Source organism: Rhinolophus hipposideros (assembly GCF_964194185.1).
Source record: "Rhinolophus hipposideros genome assembly, chromosome: 2".
Classification (NCBI taxonomy): Eukaryota; Metazoa; Chordata; class Mammalia; order Chiroptera; family Rhinolophidae; genus Rhinolophus; species Rhinolophus hipposideros.
The window spans coordinates 28,773,759-28,798,888 of NC_138048.1; the positions used below are offsets into that span (position 1 = coordinate 28,773,759).

Genomic DNA, 25,130 nt, shown 5'->3' on the forward strand with positions numbered 1-25,130 from the left:
ACCCGGAGTAAGATTTTCACTGATATATCCCCTCGCGCGAGGGAAGTAAGAGAACAAATAAACATGTGGGATTACATCAAACTAAAAAGTTTTTTCACAGCAAAGGAAACCATCAATAAAACAAAAAGGGATCCTACTGAATGGGAAAAGATATTTGCCAATGATATATCTGATAAGGGATTAATATCACAAATCTATAAAAAACTCACTCAACTCAACTCCAAAAAAATAACAACCCAATCAAAAAATGGGCAGAGGACTTGAGGAGACATTTTTCTAAAAAGGACATACAGAAGGCAAGAAGACATATGAAGAAATGCTCAACCTCACTAACCATCAGAGAAATGCAAATCAAAACCACAATGAGATACCACCTCACCCCAGTCAAAATGGCTATCATCAATAAATCAACAAACAACAAATGCTGGCGGGGATGTGGAGAAAAGGGAACGCTAGTGCACTGTTGGTGGGATTGCAGATTAGTGCAGCCACTATGGAAAACAGTATGGAGGTATCTCAGGAATCTGAAGATTGAACTACCCTATGATCCAGTAATTCCACTCCTAGGCATCTACCCGGAGAAATCCAAAACTCCAATTCAAAAATCGGTATGCACTCCTATGTTTATTGCAGCACTTTACACAATAGCCAAGATATGGAAACAACCGAAATGCCCATCGATCGATGACTGGATTAAGAATCTGTGGTACATTTATACAATGGAGTATTACGCAGCCATAAAGAAGAAAGAAATCTTATCATTTGCAGCAACATGGATGGATCTAGAGAACATTATGTTAAGTGAAATAAGTCAGAAAGAGAAAGACAAGTACCATATGATCTCACTTATATGCGGAATCTAAAGAAAAGAATATATGTATGAACTAATCAGAAACAGTTTTGGGGACACAAAAAAACCGAGAGTTGTTAGATGTGCAGAGGTTAGGGGGTTGGGGATGGGGGGAAGGGTGAAGGGATTGGGGGGAGGCTGGTGACCACAGGATGGCCTCAGGGTTTTTTGAGAATTACTTTGGGGAACTTATTGAATAGTGTTTGGGGATTTTGTTGGGTGTCCGATGGACATGTGTCCTGTTTGGGAGACCACCTCAGGGATGCTGTGGATGCCTGGTCATGGCATTGTACACCAGAGGCTGGACATTAATGAATGCCAACTATAATTTTATGTGTATAATGTGATGGCTCGGTGTGAGGTCGGGGTGGGGCTGGATGGGGGGAGGGGGGTTCACGGTGTGAGGGATGTAAAAATAAAATAAAATAAAACTATTAAAAAAAATAAATAAAGTAAAATAAAAGTCAAGCTAAAATGCTAGAAATAATTTTTTAAAAAATATGAGAAAAAAGACTGTTTGCTAGTGAATCTAAGGAGGTTTAAAGGCCCTGCGTGGCTTCTTGTGCTATTGCTGTAACCAAAACACAGGTTCTAACAAAATTTGGTCAATAATTAAGAGAGCCAGCCCCAGCTTTACTTAGTTTTTATCCATTTTAAGGCCTTTAATAACTATCCTACTACTGCTACTCTTCTGTCCTTGCCTTTTTAATTTTTTAGTTAAGTTTATATCTTCTTGGCTCCCACAATTCCATGTAAAACTAACGGTCATGCACGGATATCAGTCAGTCACAGCAGAGCCACTACAGCCTCTTCCTTTAGGCCCCTTAAATCAGGCATCCAGAAATTTTTATTCCTCCCCCTAGGTAAGGTCAGCGGTCCTGTAACAGCCTGAAGCAACTACAGAAGCCAGATCTCCATCCTTTATCAACCTTTAAGAATAAGGAAGAATAAAATCTCTGAGGCGGAAATGAGCCGGATGAAAGGCAGGCTGTGGATGCAGGGCTGGCTACAGGATAAGAAATCTCAACCCTTCTGAAACTTATTATCAGACCCCAGGCCAGACCCCAAGGCGGGATGGATGGTTGGTAGTCTGGGCGCTGGTTTAACACAGACTGTGACAAACCAACACAGCAACAGATTCACCTAGCAGTTACCCTAAGACTCATTATATGCTCATTACAACCATTAGCATGCTAAAAGACACCCCCCCACACACACTGCCAGTGTCAGAAATGAAAAGACTATTAAAAGGCACAAAATGGCCAAGGAAGCTCTTCAGAGAAATCTTTACCCTTTCCCAGAAAATCCTTAAATATTCCTCCCACATATTTGAATGTACTGCTCCTGATTACAGGGATGCTGATAATAGGCTTAAATCCCAACAGGACTGCAACTACTCTATGGAGTAGTCAACTTCTTCCTTCTCCTCTGCTTAAATAAACTGATCCTTGTGAAAAACAAAAATAAAAACCATGAGAACAAAGGTAAAAAATATCTTTGGTGAGTTCATCAGCAAATTATATACAGTGGAAGAAAGAACACTGAACTTGAATTAGGTCAATAGATATTATCAAAATTAAGCTCAAAGAGTAAAAAGAGAACATTCAAGTACTTTGAAAGAATATCAAATTATCTAACATATACGTAATTGGAATCTGAGAGGAAAAGAGAGTGGGGCAGATGAAAGATTTAAAAACATAAGTCCAGAATTTTTCAAAAATAATTAAAGGCATTAAACCAAAGATCCAAGAAGCACATAGATCCTGAAGCAGAATAAATACCAAAACAAACAGAAATCAAATCACAAACAAAATAAAAATACAAAAAACACTTAGGCACGTGAACTGAAGTGCCTAAAAACCAAAGATAAAAAGGAAAGTCTGAAGGTAGCTGGAGGGGGGGAAATGTGCACAGCTAGAGATAATTGAGTGACAATATTTCAAATTGTGGAGAAAAAAAATCTGCCAACTCAGAATTCTATAACCAATAAAAAATGACTTCCTTTCCTCCCCACAGTGGGACACCTGACTTCAAATTTTGCCTTTTCACTCCTAGAGGATGGTGTAGGTGATGGGCAAGCAGGGCTGGAGCTGGTATGAGTTGACCCTTTGACATGGCTGGGCCATGTCATTCTAACATTCCCCTTATGTGCTACCCTTCATGTGGGACAGGAATTGGGCAGGAGTTGAGTAGTTAATGAGGTGTGGGGGTTCTGGGTGCTCTAAAACTTTCCACAAGTGAACTTACTTCTCTGGTCAGGAAGAAGAGTGGAATGACTTGGAGCACGTTTCAATGGAGCACGCCCAGGACTACTTAGCATTTCTGCTAAAAGAGAAAAGCAACGGTAAGTCAAAGACACAGGCTGACCCATCAACATATGGTCCTACCAGAGTCTTGTCATTTCACATTATATTAGCATCTCCTTTCTTTGGGAGAGGGAAAAAGAAAAATGCAGAGGAATCAAAGTAGCGACTTCAATTCCTTTCTCTAGAGCTATCTCTTTAAATCTATTAAGTAGGAATAACAGATTGCAAAACTACATGCATAATTTCCTTATCTGCAAACATGTAGACGTATAGATGTTGGTATAATATATGATAGAAAAAAAATTGAAAAGGACTTGTGCTAAAATATTAATAGTATGTATTTGTAGGTGATTACAGGATATTATTATTTTCTTATTGTGTATCATTATTTTCAAATCTTCCTATAATGAACAGTATTTTTGATAAACAATTAAAAGAGTGAATGGAAGGTATTGACCAAGATTCTCTCATTGACCATTGTGATTTCTCATCGCATTTCAGCTTAAAGTGGGGAATTAGCAAAAGGTCTAAAATGTGACCTATAGTTTGTATGAGAACTTTCCTTGGTATTGGTTCCTGAAGAAAATCCAGAACTTCAGCCTCATTAAAATCATGTATGATTTGTTCAGACAAAAGCGTATGAATCAAAGCACACAGAGCACCAAAATGTATACATAAACTGGAGTTTGTACAAACATGACAGAAGTGTCCCCTATGGTAGAAAACAGTGGCAAAAAGTGCAATTTCAGTTGTTAAAACTTGAACTGTCTACAATGACTTCATTTTATTACTTCATTCTGTAATGCCCTGTGGGACAACATAGACTTTCCATAATGCCCAGTAGCTTTGTCCTGGAGGGAATCCTTGGGCATTATTAGGAGAATTTCAGTTCTGCATTCCTTTCTCTTCTGGCAAAAGCACACAGTTGTATAATTAGTTGACTCTTCTGTTCAAAGAAAATTAATATAAAAAATATTTTCCTGAGTTTGACAAATGAAGTCTACAAAATGAATCAGTGTGCAAAGAATTGCTACCTATGTTATTGTCAGTCTTGTGCTACTGTATATTTTTCTACTTTAGAAGACCTAATGGATTGAAAGAATCTTCACAATTTCTCAAAAAAAATATAGGTAAGAGAGAAATTATTTGTACAATATGCATTATTCTTTACTTAGAAAAATTGAAATATTGTTTAACTTATAAATATTTTAGATTGGGTTTAAAACATGTCAAAACAGCCAGGTGGAAATGGGAAAAACTAGTAAATTAATTGTGTATTTTATTTTTGTGCTAAAATTTAGATATGGAAAATCTGTAAGACAAAATTTTTCCCTTTAATGTGTTTTATTATTTTATTAACCTACCTATAATAATTTTATAAGGTAAATTTTAGTATATATATATTAGGAAATATGTATAAAATCTCTCTCCACTATGTTTTACATCGTTTATGAATAAATAAGTACCCACACATAAATTGAATTTGAGAGTTTTCAATTCTTTAGTGATGAGGATTGCAAGAAAGAAGGAAGGCTATTTCATATAAAAACCTACTTAACAAAACTAGAATTATTGACATTCATTATTTATATTGTCTCTATTCAGGATCTAGTTTTGTCTCACTTTTATTCTGCTAACACACACACACACACACACACGCACACACACATCAAACAAACAAAAAAAGCCTACAACTGGTGAAGTGAAACGTGTTCTTAAATAAAATAAGCAGAATTTCTAGAGAAGATCATTTCTAGTCACTGTAATAACAAAAAGAAAGCAATTTTTAAATATGGAAAGAACTTTGGGGCAGTGCCAATATATTTATGAACAATACAAAATTTATAAAATAAAATTTAAAATTCAAATCTTTTTTTCATATACAAATTCCTTAGGAAAATAAACTTTTAATTTTTTTAAAAAAGAAAAAATCTTTCTCAGGATTGGCAACTTTTAAGGAACTCCAGAGTTAAGAGAAACATTCACCCCAAGCCTCTGAGTCTTTCCTTTTATTTCCCTTCAGCCTTTTTCATATACTACGGCATTTTGTCTTGTACGTGTATAATGCCCTCCCATGTATAATGTGCATCCATGTTTTTGGCCCAAACTTTCAGGGAAAAATTAATCTTCCATTTTAATTTTTTAATTCAAATTTTTATTTGTTTATATTTAGGTACTTGTTTTTTGTATTTAAAGGAATTTTTGCATTTATTTATTATTACACTTTTAACACATAAGCATAAATAAAAGAATTAAAAACATTTATACAGATACGGAATTAGTACTACTCATGTATAATGTGCATCCTTATTTTTCCCTCACACATTTGGGGTAAAAGTGTGCATTATGCATGGCAAAATACAGTACCTCCCTGTCTTCTTTGGCTTGTCTTTCCTATACTTACCCATCTATGTCTGTTATTTTTCCAGTTGTTACTCGCCTCCCTGTTTGCTTTTCACCAATTCATTTTACTTCCCATGCCATGTTCCCTTTTTCCTCTCCATGCCATCCTATATTCTCTTCTCATTTGAAAACTTTTATTGAAATATTCTAGAAGAAAAAAACAACCTACATGAGTCTAGGAGAAGTAGAAAACTGCCAACTGTTCTCCACCTTTCTGGGAGTGTTCTGTATGATTCCACCCACTTGCTTCCCGTTCACTACTTATTTTCTGGCCTCAACTCCATCATATGGTGGAAATTGCTCTCACTAAAGCCACTAAAAATCTCTTGATTTTCACACTCAGTGAAATCTGATGACTTCTTGTCCTACTAGAGCATTTATTTTGGCATTTGACATGTACTTCACTTCGTTCTTCCTCAATATCTTTTCTCTTTTAATACTCAGCTGTCCAGTTTCCCTTCTGCTTCTTTTAGCACTTTGCTCAGTATCCTTTTCTCATCTCTCCCAAGTCTTTCTTTGGTGTGAACCAGGTAATAGGAAATTAGTTCATTGAATGGAAATTAGCTTTAACAGAAGTGTAAGAGAGATTGGAGGTATCAGGTGGGGGGGAAAAAAGCAGGAACAAAAGAAAGCAACAATCCAATCAACAGCCAAAATCAAGTCCCTACACTAGCTCAATGAGACCTGGGGTGAATTGTGCTGAATTTGGAATGCCAGCTCACACTGACACTGCCATTATTGTAGATGCAGGATACGTTTATTGGAGTCTTCACACTGTTGCCTTTGCAACCAATATTCTTTTTTTCCCCTAAACCTTTTTCTCCCTCTCTCCATATTTTATTTTATTTTTTTTTAAATTTATTTATTTATTAGTTTCAGGTGTACAAAACAAGGTAATACTTAGACGTTCATCATTTATATCCCTCATACTGTGAACCCCCCTCCCCCCATCCACTATCCCTCCGACCTCACACTGAACCATCACATTATATATATAAAACTATAGTTGGCATTCATTAATGTTTAGCTTCTGGTGTACAATGCCATGATCAGGTATCCACAGTATCCCTGAGGTGGTCTCCCAAATAGGACGCATGGCCATCGGGTACCCAACAAAATCTTTACAACATTATAGAATACCTTCCCCAAATTAATTTTCAAAAAAACCCTGAGGCAATCTTGTGGTTACCAGCTGCTTCCACATCCCTTCACCTTTCCCCTTATCCCCAACCCCCTCCCACACACCCATCTAACCACTCTCGGTTTTTTCTCTGTGTCCCCAAAACTGTCTCTGATTAGTTCATTCACATAGTCTTTTCTTTAGATTCCATATATAAGTGAGATCATATGGTACTTGTCTTTCTCTTTCTGACTTATTTCACTTAACATAATGTTCTCTAGATCCATCCATGTTGCTGCAAATGATAAGATTTCTTTCTTCTTTATGGCTGCGTAATACTCCATTGTATAAATGTACCGCAGCTTCTTAATCCAGTCATCTACCGATGGGCATTTCGGTTGTTTCCATATCTTGGCTATTGTGTAAAGTGCTGCAATAAACATAGGAGTGCATACAGATTTTTGAATTGGAGTTTTGGAATTCTCCGGGTAGATGCCTAGGAGTGGAATTACTGGATCATAGGGTAGTTCCATTTTCAGATTCCTGAGATACCTCCATATTGTTTTCCATAGTGGCTGCACTAATCTGCAGTCCCACCAACAGTGCACTAGCGTTCCCTTTTCTCCACATCCCCGCCAGCATTTGTTGTTTGTTGATTTATTGATAATAGCCATTTTGACTGGAGTGAGGTGGTATCTCATTGTGGTTTTTATTTGCATTTCTCTGATGGTTAGTGAGGTTGAGCATTTCTTCATATGTCTTCTTGCCTTCTGTATGTCCTTTTTAGAGAAATGTCTCCCCAAGTCCTCTGCCCATTTTTTAATTGGGTTGTTTGTTTTTTTGGAGTTGAGTTGAGTAAGTTTTTTATAGATTTGTGATATTAATCCCTTATCAGATATATCATTGGCAAATATCTTTTCCCATACAGTAGGATCCCTTTTTGTTTTATTGATGGTTTCCTTTGTTGTGAAGAAACTTTTTAGTTTGATCTAATCCCACATGTTTATTTTTTCTCTTACTTCGCTCGCGCGAGGGGATATATCAGTGAAAATCTTACTCCGGGTAATGTCCATGAAGTTTCTTCCTATATTTTCTTCTAGATATTTTATGGTTTCAGATCTTACATTTAAGTCTTTAAGCCATTTTGAATTTGTTTTTGTATATGGTGTAAGGAGGTGGTCCAGCTTCATTTTCTTGCATGTGTCTGTCCAGGTTTCCCAACACCACTTATTGAACAGACTGTCTTTACCCCATCGTACATTCTTGCTTCCATTGTCGTAGATTAGATGTGCATATAGGCATGGATTTACGTCTGGACTCTCTATTCTGTTCCATTGGTCTATGTATCTATTTTTATGCCAGTACCATGTTGTTTTGATTACTGTAGCCTTGTAGTATAGTTTGAAATCAGGTATCGTTATACCTCCCACTTTGTTCTTATTTCTCAAGATTGCTGAGGCTATCCGGGGTCTTTTATAGTCCCATATAAATTTTAGGATTATATGTTCTATTTCTGTGAAAAACGTCGTTGGTAGTTTGATAGGAATTGCGTTGAATATGTATATTGCCTTAGGCAGTATGGACATTTTAACTATATTAATTCTTCCTATCCATGAACATGGAATGTGTTTCCATCTATTTATGTCTTCTTTCATTTCTTTCTTCAGTGTTGTATAATTTTCTGAGTACAGATCCTTTACATCTTTGGTTAGATTTATTCCCAGATATTTTATAGTCTTTGGAGCAATTGTAAATGGAATTGTTTTTTTAATTTCTCCTTCTGCTATTTTATCATTGGTATATACAAATGCAACTGATTTCCGAATATTAATTTTATATCCTGCTACTTTACTAAATTCATCTATCAGTTCTAATAGTTTCTTGGTGGAGTCTTTAGGGTTCTCTATATATAGTATCATATCATCTGCATATAATGATAATTTTACTTCCTCCTTACCAATTTGGATGCCTTTTATTCTCCATATTTTAAATGCAGGTTGGGTGGGCTTGATATGCCAAATCTACCGTGTTTCCCTGAAAGTAAGAACTAGCCAGACAACCATCTCTAATGCGTCATTTGGAGCAAAAATTAATATAAAACCCAGTATTATATTATATTATATTATATTACATTATATTATATTATATTATATTATATTACACTGGGTCTTACAGTAAAATAACACCGGGTCTTATATTAATTTGTGCTCCAAAAGACGCATTAGAGATGACTATCTGGTTAGGTCTTATTTTCAGGGAAACACAGTAAGTCAATCCCCCTCACTGTAGATGCAAGAAAGATGGGAAAGTCAGTTTCTAGCTCTTTGGGCTTCTTATGTGGGTGGTAACCTTTGCTGGTAACCAAGACTATGTGGCAGAAAAGGGGATCACATGTTGGTCATCTACCGTGTTTCCCCGAAAATAAGACCTAGCCAGACCATCAGCTCTAATGCATCTTTTGGAGCAAAAATTAATATAAGACCCAGTCTTATTTTAATATAATATAAGACCGGGTTTAATATAATATAATATAATATAATATAATATAATATAATATAATATAATATAATATGACGTGTAATATACCAGGTCTTATATAATATAACATAATATAATATAATAGGACTGGGTCTTATATTAATTTTTGCTCCAAAAGATTAGAGCTGATGGTCTGGCTAGGTCTTATTTTCGGGGAAACATGGTAATATATGCTGTGTATCCACTTTATAACGTCTAATATAATGTCTTCAAGTGTCTTTCCATGCACTTCTTCTCGTTACTTTATACACACTCCTCAATGGATAGGTCATCACTAAGTATGCCTCAGGCATCTCCAATGACTCTTAAGACTATTTATATGAAGCTCTAGTAGACTCACACTACTACGGTAAGTACATCTCAAAGGACGCTCTCTCCGCAAACTAGCCACGTCATGTATTTGAGTTCTTCATCTCAGTTTTTTATGTCCATCTGCTCAGGTAACATGTGACTCTCCTCTCCTTTACTGACCATCCTCTTCATATCTAATACATCAGCGAATCCTAGTGACTCTACATTCTGAATTATTTTGCATCTATTTCTCATTCATCCTCGTCATTCCCAGTGTAATGTCACCCCTTGACTACACACTTGACATGAACTTAGAAAGCATTTTTTAAATGCAGATCTTAGACCTTATTCTTGAGCCACTGAATTGATTTCTACAATAATACCCCACAATCTACATTTGGCACAATTTCCCAGACAATTCTCATGTGTAATCTGAGTATCATTTTCCTGACTAGCATTACTGACTCTGATTCCCCCACCACCGCAGCCTATTTTTCACACTACCACATATTTATTTTTTATAATATCTCACAGTACCATTCCACATCTCTTAATTTTTGGTGCCTGCTTATTGCCTGAGGAATAAAGATTAAGGTCCTTTACATGGCATGCAATTCATTTTATTACCCAGGCCCTTCAAAATTCTCTTTCCTTAATCCTACATCTGTGTTTCATACACAAAAGTTCCCTATCACACTCAGTAGTATCCCCATAAACATATCACACATTTAGAATGTCTTTCTTTTTTTCTAAATCTGCACATTGCTGTACATTTTTAAACTGAAATCATTGCATTTTCTTCCCTTTGTGCAAATGCCCCCAAATCTATTCCATCTATTATAGAGGTAATAAAATTAAGGGGGAATTCTGATGTGCATGGTTTTATTTCAACCCTAATCCCACCACCCACCCCCATATTTTAATATTATAAATCGTTAGTGATATATTTTCATTTACTCCATTTCTTTTCAGGCAACACAAAGTGAGGACATGGGAAAGGAAAATGCAACACTGCTGACAGAGTTTATTCTCACAGGACTTATATATCGACTAGAATGGCAAATACCCCTGTTCCTGATGTTCTTGATGATATACCTCATCACCATTGTGGGAAACCTTGGTCTAATAGCTCTCATATGGAATGACCCTCAACTTCATATCCCCATGTACTTATTCCTTGGGAGTTTGGCCTTTGTGGATGCTTGGATGTCATCCACAGTGGCTTCTACGATGCTGGTCAACTTCTTCTTCGCCAAGAGCAAAATGATCTCTCTCTCTGAATGCATGACACAATTGTTTTCCTTTGGTTTCAGTGGAACCACAGAATGTTTTCTGCTGGCAACAATGGCATATGACCGCTATGTGGCTATATGCAAACCGTTATTTTATCCAATGATTATGACCAATAGACTCTGCATCCAGCTGCTGCTCTCATCATTTGTAGGTGGTTTTCTTCATGCCTTAATTCACGTAGGATTTTTATTCAGATTAACCTTCTGTAATTCTAATATAATACATCACTTTTACTGTGACATCCTGCCATTGTTTAAGATTTCCTGTACTGACCCTTCAATTAATGTTCTCATGGTTTTTATTTTCTCTGGATCAATACAGGTGTTCACAATTATGATTGTTCTTGTCTCTTATGCACTTGTTCTCTTTACAATCTTAAAAAAGAAATCTCTGCAGGGCATAAGGAAAGCCTTCTCCACCTGTGTAGCCCATCTCTTATCTGTGTCTTTATACTATGGCTCTCTTCTCTTCATGTACATACGTCCTGGATCTGCACAAGCAGATGACCAAGAAGATATGATAGATTCTCTCTTTTACACCATCATCATTCCTTTGTTAAATCCAATTATCTACAGCCTGAGAAATAAGAAAGTTACAGATTCACTAGCAAAAATGTTGAGGAGAAATGTTTAGATAGCATACTAATATATGTTCTCTTTTTATTAAAACAGTCAAAGTATTGTGTAGATTAGAGATAGTTCTGATTTGGTTCGTGTTCCAAGATTTTTGCAGTTATAATTACTCTAGCATTGTAATTACTTAAAGTGGAAGTACCTAATAAACTCCTTAATATATGTGCCTATATTATTCAAAAACATAGAAAAATTTTAGACTAAACCAATTTAGTCATAATAAAATAATTAAAGAGGAAAACAAAGTATTTTAGATGCTTATATGTTCTCATTGTGGCTTCATAAATGCATTAAGCAATAAAAGAGTGTGGTTTCTCTGAACAGGACTTATTTTGATATCTTTGATAGTAATACAGCTATGCAGCCTGAAGACTCATATCACATTTAATCCAGTGGAGGCAAGTTTATGTTTGAGTGAACAGAGGTAAATCCCAGAAATTCTGCTAATCATTAAATGGTCTTTCATTCCAATGTATTTGGGACATGGCGAATTTCGTTTCTTATAGGGATTCAACTCATATATCACACAGAGCAATAAACAATAATGGGAATCAATGAAGGAAAAAACGAGAATAGAGCTAAGGCAGTGAAGGTGGGGCCAAATGATAAGAGGACGCTCTTAGCCTGGTGAGCTTCCATAAGTAACAAGAAGAGGAGAGCTGTCTCTCACTATCTACGAGTATGATGCCTGGAAAGGCCCTCCCCAGCTGTTTGCACTTTGTAGGATAACATGAAATGCTTTACTAATTCAGAAAGCTAAGAGATGAGATTGAAGAGTTTAATTGGAATGGGCATAGAGCGGAGAAAGAAGTGGTAGAATAGGAAGGAAATTGTTTCAATCTTCCTAGAATTAAGAAAGAGGAAGTTAATAAGATAAAACAATAAGTAATACAGTAATATATAAAGATCATTGAAAAATATTGTTGAAAATGACAGGCTTCAAACACGTTACCAAAGTTCGAATAATGTTATGATGATATAATGTCATAGTGGCTAGTGAGGATCAGGGAAAGACATAAAATTAGCAATATTTTTGATGGTTTGTGCCCCCAAAGTCCTTAAATGTTAGTTTTTGTCACACTGCATAGTCTGAATATAATGCGTGATCTGTGTTCATGTCCACACCTGCCCTTCCTCTCTCACCAGTGATTCCATACACATTCCTACTGATACCACTGGGGCCCTCAGCCTCATAACTAACAGCCTCTCTGATTTGCAAAATTCTAGCTACTTATCTCCTACATCTTGCTGGTAGTCTCTTACTGCTCAAACATTGCTGTCAGATTATTCTTCACAAATAGAACTCTATTTAAACCATTTCCCTCTTTGACAACTTTTAATGGATCGCCGTTGCTCACAAATGATATACATATATGGTATATGCATCTGGATCTGTGTATACCATGTTTCCCCGAAAATAAGACATAGCCAGACAATCAACTCTAATGTGTCTTTTGGAGCAAAAATTAACATAAGACCCAGTCTTATTTTACTATAATATAAGACTGGGTCTTAATATAATATAATATAAAATATAATACCAGGTCTTATATTAATTTTTGCTCCAAAAGACACATTAGAGCTGACTGTCTCGCTAGGTCTTATTTTCAGGAAAACACGGTATATGTATATACAGAGGGTGCCAAAAAATATATACACATTTTGAGAAAGGAAAAAACTGTAATAAAATTGTAATACTCAATATATACTGATAACAAAAGATAAATACAAGTCACGTTTGACTTCTGCAATTACAAGAGGTACTCAAAGTGATTACCATCAGCGTAATTTTAACACAGTTTTTTCCTTTCTTAAAATGTTTGTACATTTTTTGGCACTCTCTGTATATATGCATTTTTATGTTTATTTGTTTATGTGTAAATCAGATAACATTATATATAAACATATACATGTATGAACACATACATATCTAAATAAAAATGTAAATATTATATATAATATATATTAAAATATCTATATAAATATATATAATTATATATAGTTATATATAATTATATTATAACACATATATATTATAAAAATATATATATATATGCTTCATCCCACATTTGCTTCCTGAAATTATTTGAAGTCATTTCCAATAAAACCTTGGTTAAACTCAAACTCCTCCTCTACAATTCTTCTAATTGACCCTGTATTATATACAATATGAGTTACTGGAAGTCTTCTGGATATACTATCTTCTCAGATACATGCTTCTATTAATACACCAAAAGCCCCCACCCCACGATAAAATGTCATCTTCTTTTACAGTTTAAATGCTATCCTTTCTTCAAGACCTATTTCAATTGTTATAGTTTCCATGATGCATTTCCAGATTACTTTGAAGAGGATAAGTATGCTCCCTCATCTGAAATATTCAGTAGTTTATTCTTTTAAGACACAAATGGCTTTATGTAATATCTATTTTTTCAGGCTTTTTTAGATTATAATTTGGAAGTCTTAGTACTCTTTTTGTCTTTTGCAGTGCTTAACACAGTACTTTACACACATGAGATCAAATGAATATTTGGGAAATGTTTGTAAAATTGAAATAAATATGACAGCACAAGTATATAGAATACAGTATGAGCACCTTATTACTTTTCAATCTTGTAATGATCTCCAGAAGATTAATGGGCCTGAGATAGCTGCTGCATGTCAACTAACCTTCATAAGTTTCTTAATGACAATTGTAAATACCATACACTTAAAGTGAATTATTCTTGCTCTTTTTATCACTAGGATTGGCTCTAAGGATAGACTATGATAAAATGTCAGGTAGAAGCTGTTCAATTAGACATTTGCCTTAAAGGATACAAAACATATTAAGTATTTAAAACAAATATTATTAATCTATATTTCTGAAAACTTACTTCACAAGATTAGATAGGTTCTGTCTTCTTTTTGTTTCCCTGAGGGGTTTCCACTATTCCCAGGAAAGGGAGTGAATATATCACTGTCCAGACACTTTTATTATTTCTCACTGGAGAATCCATGGGATTGCACAGATCTGTATTTGTTGATATTTATTGCTATGTAACATTCCCATTGTTCTTATTTACTTGGGAACCAGGACTGGCAGTAGTGATAGGCAATCAAAATCCGGTGGTATAGTTATCAGCAAACTGAAGGCCTGAGAACCAAGAGGGCCAAGGGCAAGAGAAGATCAATGCTACAGATTAACGAGTCAGGCTGAGAGTGAATTCAACCTTCCTCTGTCTTTTTGTTCCATTCAGGTTCTCAATGAATTAGATGAGGCCCACAAGCATTAGGGAGGACCAACTACTTTACTCAGTCCACTAATTTAATACTAATCTGTTCCAGAAACACCAATCTCTTCACGGACACAACCAGAAATAATATTTAACCAGGTATCTAGACATCCATGGCCAAGTCAAGACATAAAATGAACCACCACAAGTCCATCTGTTGTCTACCCATACACAATTCCTTAAACCAAATAAAGACAATAGCAAGGTCATAATTCCACCTAATCTGATACAATTATGCTGTGTAAAACTGAAAATGCACTAACCTCTTCCCCAGAAAAGGAGGTAAAATCCTTGAGTGATATTTACTCTGCTCCTAGATTTTTGGTAACTTAAATACTATAAGGTCAAATTAACAATACTCAATTACTATCATATAAAGTCAACACATTTTATGTTACATAAGGACTAAGAGTGGAAAGAAAACACAGGTATTTGCTATGTATATATGTATGCATACATAAATATACAAATATGTAAGTGTGTGTATACACACACACATACAAATGTATTCTTACCAAACTAAGCAATAAATATTCATGGCAATTACAGTCCTTATTTTGGTAGCTAGTCATGTGGGCATAGCTGGTATGTATAATTACCTTCTTCCACTACCCCCAGTCCCTAATCCGTTTGCCATCAGCAACCACTTCAAATGTTCAATTGTCTTTATCTGGTCTTTTCTTTTCTCTACGTTCATTCCTGAGGAGTCTGGGCCATTAGAAGTCCTGCTTGGATTCATGTGTTAGAGTTTTCCATTGACCTAATTACAGGGAAGGGTACTAAGAGACACCTAAGTAATGTGAATGTCAGACATACTTGTCCTTATCTCCTTTGTGTAGTAGTGGTCTAATTCTCCTTGGTAGTTAGGATAAATCACACCAACCAGCACAGCACAGTAGTCTCCTTTTATCCGCAGTTTTGCTTTCCAAGGTTTCGTTTACCCACAGTCAACTGTGGTCCAAAAATATTAAATGAAAAATTGCAGAAATAAATAATTCATAAGTTTTAAATTGTGAGCTATTCTGAGAGTGATAACATCTCCTATGGATGTGAATCATCCCTTTGTCCAGTGTATGCATGCTGTCTGTACTATCTGCCCATTAGTCACCTAGTAGCCTTCTAGGTTATCAGATTGACTGTTGTGGCATTACAGTGCTTATATTCAAGTAGGCCTTATTTTACCTAATGGCCCCAAAGCACAAGAGTAGTAGTGATACTGTCAATTCAGATATACCAAAGAAAAGCCTTAAAATACTTCTTTTAAGTGTAAAGGTATATACGCACAAGAGAAAACATAGTACAATATATTTAGGGTTTGGTACTGACCATGGTTTCAGGCACCCACTGCAGGTCTTTGAAGGTATCCCCCATGGATCAAGGGGGATTATTGTAACTTCCTTCTTTGCATGATGAATCAGAGGAATAAGGAACACAAAGGGCCCAATGGCAGTCTTAACTTCCTGCTCTATGGAATCATTGTCATGTGTGTTGGTGAAAACATACCTTACTTTGGCTCTAAGACCTCTAGACCAGCAGAACATAAAGGCACAGGAACAGGAAGCAAAAAGTATACTAGTAAGTCATTAAGGGTAATTGTGAGTGGTGCCACTCCCATTTTTACCACTTTTTTCCTAGACCTGTGAAATCCTAATTATGGGGTTAACAGTATTATATATTGGATGCTAATTCAGAAAACACACAACCTTCTGGAGAATCTTGTGTAGCCCTGCACGGTAATGTCATCTAGGTAGTTGTGTGACTAAGTTTCAAAAGGGCATCCTACCACCCTATCAAACATCCTGTACCAGGATGGTTGGGAAAATGTTAAGACAAGTCAATTCTATAATCATGAGACCAGTGCTGCACTTCATTTACTGTGAAGTGAGTTTCTTGATGAGAAGCAGTGCTGTTTGGAATACCATGACAATGGATAAGGAATTCTATAAGCCTGTGGATAGAGTTTTGTCAGAAGCATTGCTTGCAGAATTGCATATCTATATCCAGAGTAAGTGTCTATTCTAATAAGAGCAAAACACTGCCCCTTCCATTACATTGGAATCCAATATAATCTACCTGCCACCAGGTAGCTGACTGATCACCCCAATGAATGGTGCCATGTTGAGGGCTCAGTATTCATCTCTCTTGCTAGCAGATTGGACACTAATCAATGGTCATTGCCAAGTTGACCGTGGTAAGTGGATGTTCATGTTGCTGAGCCCATGCAGAACCTCCATTCTTGCCACCATAATCTCTTTTTACATGAGCCTATTTGGTAATAATGGGGGTGGCTGGAGAAAGAGGTTGATTGGTGTCCATGGAAAATAGGTCATCCTATCCACTTGATTATTAAAATCCTGCACTGCTCAGATCATCCTTTGGTGAGCATCTACATGGGACACAAATATCTTCATTTTGGGGGGCCTATTTAGAGAAATATCCACATATCTCTCCCACAATTTTTCTTGTCATCAATTTTCCAGTCATATTTCTTTAAAGTCTCTAATCATCCAGCCAAACCATTCATCAAAGCCCACAAACTGTTATATAATTATTATATTTTTCTTTCTATGCAAGTGAATCATATATTTTTCTTTCTATGCAAGTGAACGACCAGGTTCACTGTTCAAAGTTCTGCCCACTGGGAGGAGTTTCCCTCACCACTGCCCTTCAGGGATGTCCCAGAGAGTGGCAGTATGCAGCAGTAGTTGCCCACTTTCAGATGGTGTCTGCATATTATGCAGAACCATCAGTAAAACCACGCCCCGGTCATCTCCTCTGGCTACTGATTCCAGAGATTCCAATGAGACCACAAGTGCACGCTGGGATTGAGAAGCCAGTGAAGTAGGTGTGGGGACAGTGGGCATTTGGGCCACTTCTTTATGGAACTTTCTGGGGCCTTTAGGGCCTATTCAAGCTAGATCATGTACATCCTCCTTCCATTTGATGATGTTGTATCTGTGCACTCCCAACTTTATGGTCTGGTGGATCATATAACACTTAGTTCATGAAAGGCAGCTCTGGTCACCAGGAAAGTAGGTGGCCCATGGTGAAGCATTCAGTCTCTTCAGTAGCAGAGGCCAACGGATTTCTCAAATGGAGAGTAGTTAACTGTAATGGATGGCAGGGCTTTGCTCCAAACCTAAGATTCTGCACTGTGATCACCTATAGAGGCCTGACAAGGGCTCCAAACAGCATTCCTATCTGCCCTTACCATTTGAAGCACTATTGTTTCTGCTGGATCATATGGCTCAAACGCCAGAGCAGCTAAAGCTGCAACCTAGTTAATGCTGTAAAACCTTCTCTTATTCTGAGCTGCACTCAAAACCAACAGTTTATCTGGTTACTCAGCAAATGGGCTGGAATAATACACCCAAATGAGGACAATGTTGCCTCCAAAATCTGTAGAGGCCCACTAGGTGTTTATCTCCTTTTTGGTGCAGGAGGGGCTAGATGCAGTAACTTATCCTTCACCTTAGAAGAGATATCTCCACATGACCCCCACAATTGGACCCCTAGAAATTTCACTGAGGTAAATGGACCCTGAATTTTTGTTGAATTTATTTCTCACCTTTTGACATGCAAATATCAACCAGTAAATCTACAGTAGTTTGTACTTCTTGCTCACTTATAGTAGGGAAAGAAGATCAAGGCCTTGAGAAAACATTGGCAAATCCTATATCTCATAAAACCTTGTATCCAGGGTATATAAGAATTCTCAAAACTCACTAATAAGAAAATATATAACTCGAGTAAAAAAATGGACAAAACATTTGGACAGACACACAAGGAATACAGATATCAAATAAAGACAAAGATATGCTCAATATAATTTGTCAAATGGGAAATGCAAATGAAGACTACAATGAGATATCATGACCCACTTAGTAAAATGACTAAAACTGAAGACTACTCATACTGGAGAAACAATGCAGACCTTTGTAACATAGATAGGCAATAAAATGAGTTAGCAGATAATTGCACAAAATTAAAGGGAGCAGTATGTTTAAGTGAAGTCTGTGTTATGTTGAAGCTATCAATACACAAACTGCTTACTCCACCCTCCTGGTGAGTTTTCACAGTGACTTGTTTTTATCTATTTCTCTCTCTCTCTCTCTCTCTCTCTCTCTCTCTCTCTCTCTCTCTCTCTCTCTCTCTCTCGTCTGTCTGTCTTTCTCTCTTTTAGCTTTTACTAGCAAAATTCTAAGGAAACAGAATAATTGCTCAGTGAGTCTACCAAAATATATTCTGTTTGCTTTCCCCCTAGCTGCCAATCAAGTCCCAGGTGGAGGTTAACATGATTTTTACTCTTCAGATACAAATCAAAATGTTACTATTTTCACATTATATGATTTTTCACATAGATAATGTCATTATTTTTCTGAATGAACATTCATCGTCAACTTCTCTGTTAATACTTAAAAGAAAATATAAACACTTCACCATCATTTTCAAATCCTTCAATCGTTTTCCTTTAAATTAGGGTTAAAGAAAAGTCTCTGACCTAGCCTCTGGACCCCCTGTGATCCCACCCATGCTGGCCTCCCTTGCTCCATCTAGCTCCTTTTTGCTTCTCTCTTTGCATTTTTTGTTTGTTTGTTTGTTTGTTTCTCCAATGATATAGCTCACTGATCATCTGGATTCTCCAATGATGGAAAGCCCTAAGGGTGGCAAATGTCCAGAGACATCACCTTGTTAGAAATAAAGATCCTTGGGGCCCCTCCCCTGACCTTTTGAAACAATCAATATTTTAAGAAAATCTCCAAGAGATTCACAGGCATTAAAGTTTGAGAAGCACTGATCTAGGCCACTTCCTACTGTGATCCTTTGTCTTGGTTACCATTTGCTTCTTCCACTGATGTTTGCCTAGTAAGATTTTTCATCAGTTTTCAGCTTAGAGTGACGAGTTACAAATAGGCCTGGAATGTGAGCTGCAATTTGCATGAGGAGGACAACTTGGGGTTGTCTTCTGAAGGGAAGCTAGAACTTTGGCCTCATTAAAATCATGTAAGATTAACTCAGACAAGACCATACTCATCAAAGCACTCAGAATATCACAATTTTTTAGGTAAATTGAAGTTTGCATAAACATGTCAGAAGTGTCATCTGTGGTAGATAAACAGAGGCATGAAGTGAAATTTCAACTGTTCATTTCAACTGGAACTATCCATGACTTGATACCTATAATTTCAGAGTTCGTACTCTCCTGTGGGACAACGTGGACTTTTATACATGTTCAAATCTACAATACCCAGAAGAACAGCTTAGTTTGTCCTAAAGGGAATCCTTGAGTGCTATTAGGGGAATTTTAGTTCTGTACTCCTTTGTCTTCTGGCAATAGCACACAGTTGTATAATTGGCTGATTCCTGTGTTTAAATCAAATATATATATATACAACATTTTCCTGAGCTTGGGAAATGAAGACTCCAAAATGCATCAGTGTGCAAAGAGTTGTTACCTATGTTATTGTTAGTCTAGTTCTATTGTATTTTTTTTCTACTTTAGAAAGCCTAACACTTTGGAAGGATCTCCGCAATTTCTTACAAGATATGGGTAAGAGAGAAATGAATTCTATAATTTATTATTCTTTACATAAAAAGTTAAAACTGTATAAGATGTAATATTTTAGATTCAGTTCACAAGATGCCAAATAAATCAGATGAAAGACGAAAAGGAATTAGTGATTTATTTCTGTATGTTATTCTTGTAAATAAATCTGAATAAGAAAAATACCTGTAAGATTTAATTGTTCCCTTTAAAAATGATTTATCTTTCAACATAACTAGAATGACTTTATAAGTTTTGGTAAACTAGAATGTTAAACAATTTAAACCGGGTTTAAATATCAGGTCATAATGTTTCTTACATAAGAAATCTTTCTGGTTATTCTGATTAAAAGATCCCTTCTATTTAATCAATCACATTCTCTGATTAAATTTTTAAGGTAGGTCACTTATGTATTAACTCCTCTATCATTTCACCCACTTCTGACAATAACTTCATTGAGTATTTTATATACATATAGCAGAAAATGTTCCTGTACTGCTCCTTCCAGCTTCATGACTTAACAAGTACTCACGCACAAATCGAACTTGAGAATTTTCAATTACTGATTTGGGATTCATGGCAGGAAGCTCATTCCAAATAAAAATAAATTTATCAACCATAATTATTGCCACTGGTTATTTATATTGCCAGAAATAGGTTCCAATCTTTGGATCAATTTTATTCTACTAAAAAAACTGGTGGAGAAAAAAGTGCTCTGAAGTAAAACCAGCAGGATTTGTAATGACAAAGATTAAGCAACTATTAAAATTGGAAAGAACTTTCAGGCAGTGTTAGCATAATTAAGAACAAAACAAATTTTGTAAAGTAAATTTTAAAGTGAAAAATCTCTTTCATACACAAATTTCATAGGAAAATAACTTGAAATTTTGAATAAAAAAGAGAGAAAGGATTCCCAGAGTTGACAACTTTAAATGAAAACCAAGGTTAACACAAACATTTATCTGCAACCTGTGAGCCTTCCTCTTTATTTCCTCTTCAGCCTTTCTCCGACATTTCCTCTATCTCTCTCCTACCTTTTCCTACCCTTATTTGTCCATGTCTCTGCTATTCTCTTCTTCTCCCTTATTTTTTTTCCACCCACCCAAATTTCCCCTTTCCACTTTTCCTGTCCCCTTTTTCTTCTTGATGTCTTCTTTTCCTCTCTTCTCTTTGGAAAACTTTTATTAAAATGCTATACAGGAAAAAATTTTTACTTTTGTCTACAGGCAGTAGACAAATGTCAACCGTTCTCCACATTATGTGGAGTATTCAGATACGTTCCCCTCATGTTGTGTACCATGTTTCCAATTCATTTCTCATTATTCTCTGGCCTCAACTCTATCATGTAACTGCTTCACTCAATACACTAAAAATCTCTTATTTCCCACTCTAAATGACTTCTGTTCACTCCTTGTTTTACCACAGCATTCATGTTAGCAATCAGTGCTGTACTTCACTATGATGTTGAGTATCTTATCTTTATGTTCACAACACTCAGCTCTCCATGTACCCTTCTGCTTTTCTGATCACTTTGTTCAGTATCGTTTTCTGGTTTCTCCCTTATCTCTCTTTGGTTGGAGTCAGAGCACTTGGTTGCAACAGAAAATCAGATAGTTGAATGGAAATTGGCTCAAACTTAGAAATTCTAGGAAATTGGAGGAATCAGCTGAAAATTGAGGAGGAACAGAAGGAAGCATTACAGCCAGTCAACAGCTCAATGGGAGTTGCTGTCACTGCTGCTGAACTTGGGAACCCACAGCTCACACTGACAATGCCATTAGTGTGGATGTAGGATGCATTTGCTGGGGTCTTGACAGTGCTGCCTTGGCTTACTTTGAAACCCAAAATTCTCTTTTCCCCTGTCCCTTTGACTCCCCCTCCCCATATTCCAAATCCAGTGTGGGTGAGTTTGACTGCTGAAACCTAGAGCAAGTCCTCTTACTCTAGGTGCAAGGGGCATAGGAAAGTGAGTTTCTGGCTCGTTTGGCTTCTAGAGTGAGTGGTTGCCTTTGCCTAACACCAAGACTCATGTAGTAAAAAAGGGGATCTGTTGTTAGCAATCTAAAAATAATGTGTTTCCACCTATAACCTCTTTAATATAACTTACTCAACTTTCTTTCCATACTTTTCTTTTTTTCATCTTAGGCACACTCTTCAATGGATAGGTCATCCCTAAGTATGCCTTCAGCTATCCAATGACTCCTCCTCATTGTTTCTAGTAAGGTTCAGTAGTCTCATACTACTAAGTATATCTCACCTGGATGTTTAGCGGATGATCTCTTCACAAACTATCCAATGTATCTGAGCTCTCAAGTTGAATTTTTGATGACCATCTACATATAAGTGTCTCCTCTCTCCTTTACTGACTAACCACTTCACATCTAATATGTCACCGAATCCTAATAAGTCTACATTCTGATTAATTTTGATCTGTTTTTTTGTCTTCCTCATTACTCCCAATATCATATCATATATGGACTAAGAATTTCGTGTGCATTTGAATCAACCAGAGGGCATTTTTTAAATGCAGATTATTAGATTTCACTCTTGACCCACTGAATCAATATCTACAGTAATACCTCACAATCTATATTTTGTACAAATATTTTTCCAGACTATTATAATGTATAATCTGGTTTGGGAACTACTGGACAATAGTAGCAGCTTCCTGATTAGTCCCTGACTTTAGTTCTCCCACCCCACACCCCGCAGCATATTTTCTTCACTACCAAATTCTTAATTAAAAATATTTTTCATTGTAATTTTTTAAATATCTTTCAATGTCACTCCCTGTTATAAAAGTTTTCAGTACATGCCTATTGACTGAGGAATGAAGTTCAAAATCCTTCCCATGGCATTCATTTATAACAATTCAAACTTCTTTTCCCTAGACATTCATCCATGTCCCAGACACCCAGTTTCTCTAACACACTCAAGAATACCGGTAATTTTAGCTCATGTTTAGAATGTCGTTTTTCTTTCTAAATTTGTTAATTCCTGCACAATTTTAGAACTGGAATAATTGCACTTTTCATTATATCAATTCACCAAATTAGTTTCTATGCATTATAGTAATAGTAATTAAATAAAGGGCATTCTGATTATGTATGGTGTTACTTCAACTACTTTTTCCCAATTTTCTTTTTATACAATCTTAGTGAACGTTCTTTTTACATTTACTGCATTTCATTTCAGGGGCCATCCAGTAATGACATGGATACTGAAAATGGAACACTGTTGACAGAGTTTATTCTCACAGGACTTACATATCAACCAGAATGGCAAATCTCTCTGTTTTTGGTATTCTTGGTGATATACCTCATCACCATTGTGGGAAACCTTGGTCTAATAGCTCTCATCTGCAATGACCCTAAACTTCACATTCCAATGTACTTACTTCTTGGGAGTTTAGCCTTTGTGGATAATTGGATATCATGCACAGTAACCCCCAAGATGCTGGTCAACTTCCTAGCTAAGAGTAAGATGATATCTCTCTCTGAATGCAAGACACAATTGTTTTCCTTTGCATTCAGTGCAACCACAGAATGTTTTCTGCTGGCAACAATGGCATATGACCGCTATGTGGCTATATGCAAACCGTTATTTTATCCAATGATTATGACCAATAGACTCTGCATCCAGCTGCTGTTCTCATCATTTGTAGGTGGTTTTCTTCATGCCTTAATTCACATAGGATTTTTATTCAGATTAACCTTCTGTAATTCTAATATAATACATCACTTTTACTGTGACATCCTGCCATTGTTTAAGATTTCCTGTACTGACCCTTCAATTAATGTTCTCATGGTTTTTATTTTCTCTGGATCAATACAGGTGTTCACAATTATGATTGTTCTTGTCTCTTATGCACTTGTTCTCTTTACAATCTTAAAAAAGAAATCTCTGCAGGGCATAAGGAAAGCCTTCTCCACCTGTGGAGCCCATCTCTTATCTGTGTCTTTATACTATGGCTCTCTTCTCTTCATGTACGTGCGTCCTGGATCTGCACAAGCAGATGACCAAGATATGATGGATTCTCTCTTTTATGCTGTCATCATTCCTTTGTTAAATCCAATTATCTACAGCCTGAGAAATAAGAAAGTTACGGATTCACTGGCAAAAATGTTGAGGAGAAATGTTTAGATCTCATACTAATATATGTTCTCTTTCTATTGAGACAGTCGCAAAATTATGCAGATTATATGTAGCTCTGTTTTGGTTAATGTTCAAAATTTTTGCAATTATAATTGCCTTAGTATTTTAATGACTTTAGTTGTTAGTACTAATATACTCCTTAAAATACTTGTATATGTGGTTCAAAATATACAAATAATTTTAAACAAGTGCTCATGTACCAAAATTATTAAAGCTAAAAACAAATGAAAACATTTTACATACTTTTATATTCTTATATGTAGCTTTATGAAACTATTAAGCACTGAAATAGTGTAGTTCCTCTAAGCAGGACTTGGTTACGTCCACTTCGATACTTATACAGCTGTGCAGCCTGAACACTCATATTACATTTAACTCCACAGTGCAGGCGGGTTTGTATTTGAGGAAACAGAGACAAATCCCAGAAATTCTGCTAGTCATCAAAAGGTCTTTCATTCCACTTTATTTGGGTCATGGCAAATTTCACTTCTTTTGGGGGTTCAACTCTTATATCACAAAGAGAAATAAACAGAAATGGTAAAGCAATGATTAAAACAAATGAGAAGGAAGTTAAGACAGTGAAGACCAGGCCAAATTGTAAGAGGATGTTCTTAGCTCAGTACACTTTCATGAATAATGAACAGAGGGAAGTTGCCTCTGTCTGTGATACCCCGAAAAGCACTTTGCGGCCGTGTTTGTGTATTGTAGGGTACTCTAAAAAG

General features: G+C 36.2%; 2 protein-coding genes across 2 annotated transcripts; both read left to right on the top strand.

Moving 5' to 3' along the window:
* Window positions 1-10,498: 10,498 nt before the first annotated feature.
* Window positions 10,499-11,434, top strand: LOC308487412 (olfactory receptor 5H2-like; the record flags this gene model as incomplete). Its single annotated transcript, XM_081025597.1, has 1 exon — window positions 10,499-11,434. One exon carries the CDS (start codon window positions 10,499-10,501, stop codon window positions 11,432-11,434), a length of 936 nt encoding a protein of 311 aa, XP_080881723.1.
* Window positions 11,435-23,454: 12,020 nt separating this feature from the next.
* LOC308487421 (olfactory receptor 5H2-like) lies at window positions 23,455-24,396 on the top strand (the record flags this gene model as incomplete). The annotated part of the gene is made up of 1 exon (XM_081025630.1): window positions 23,455-24,396. The coding sequence occupies exon 1, from the start codon at window positions 23,467-23,469 to the stop codon at window positions 24,394-24,396; it is 930 nt and encodes a 309-aa protein (XP_080881756.1). The 5' UTR covers window positions 23,455-23,466.
* Window positions 24,397-25,130: the final 734 nt, after the last annotated feature.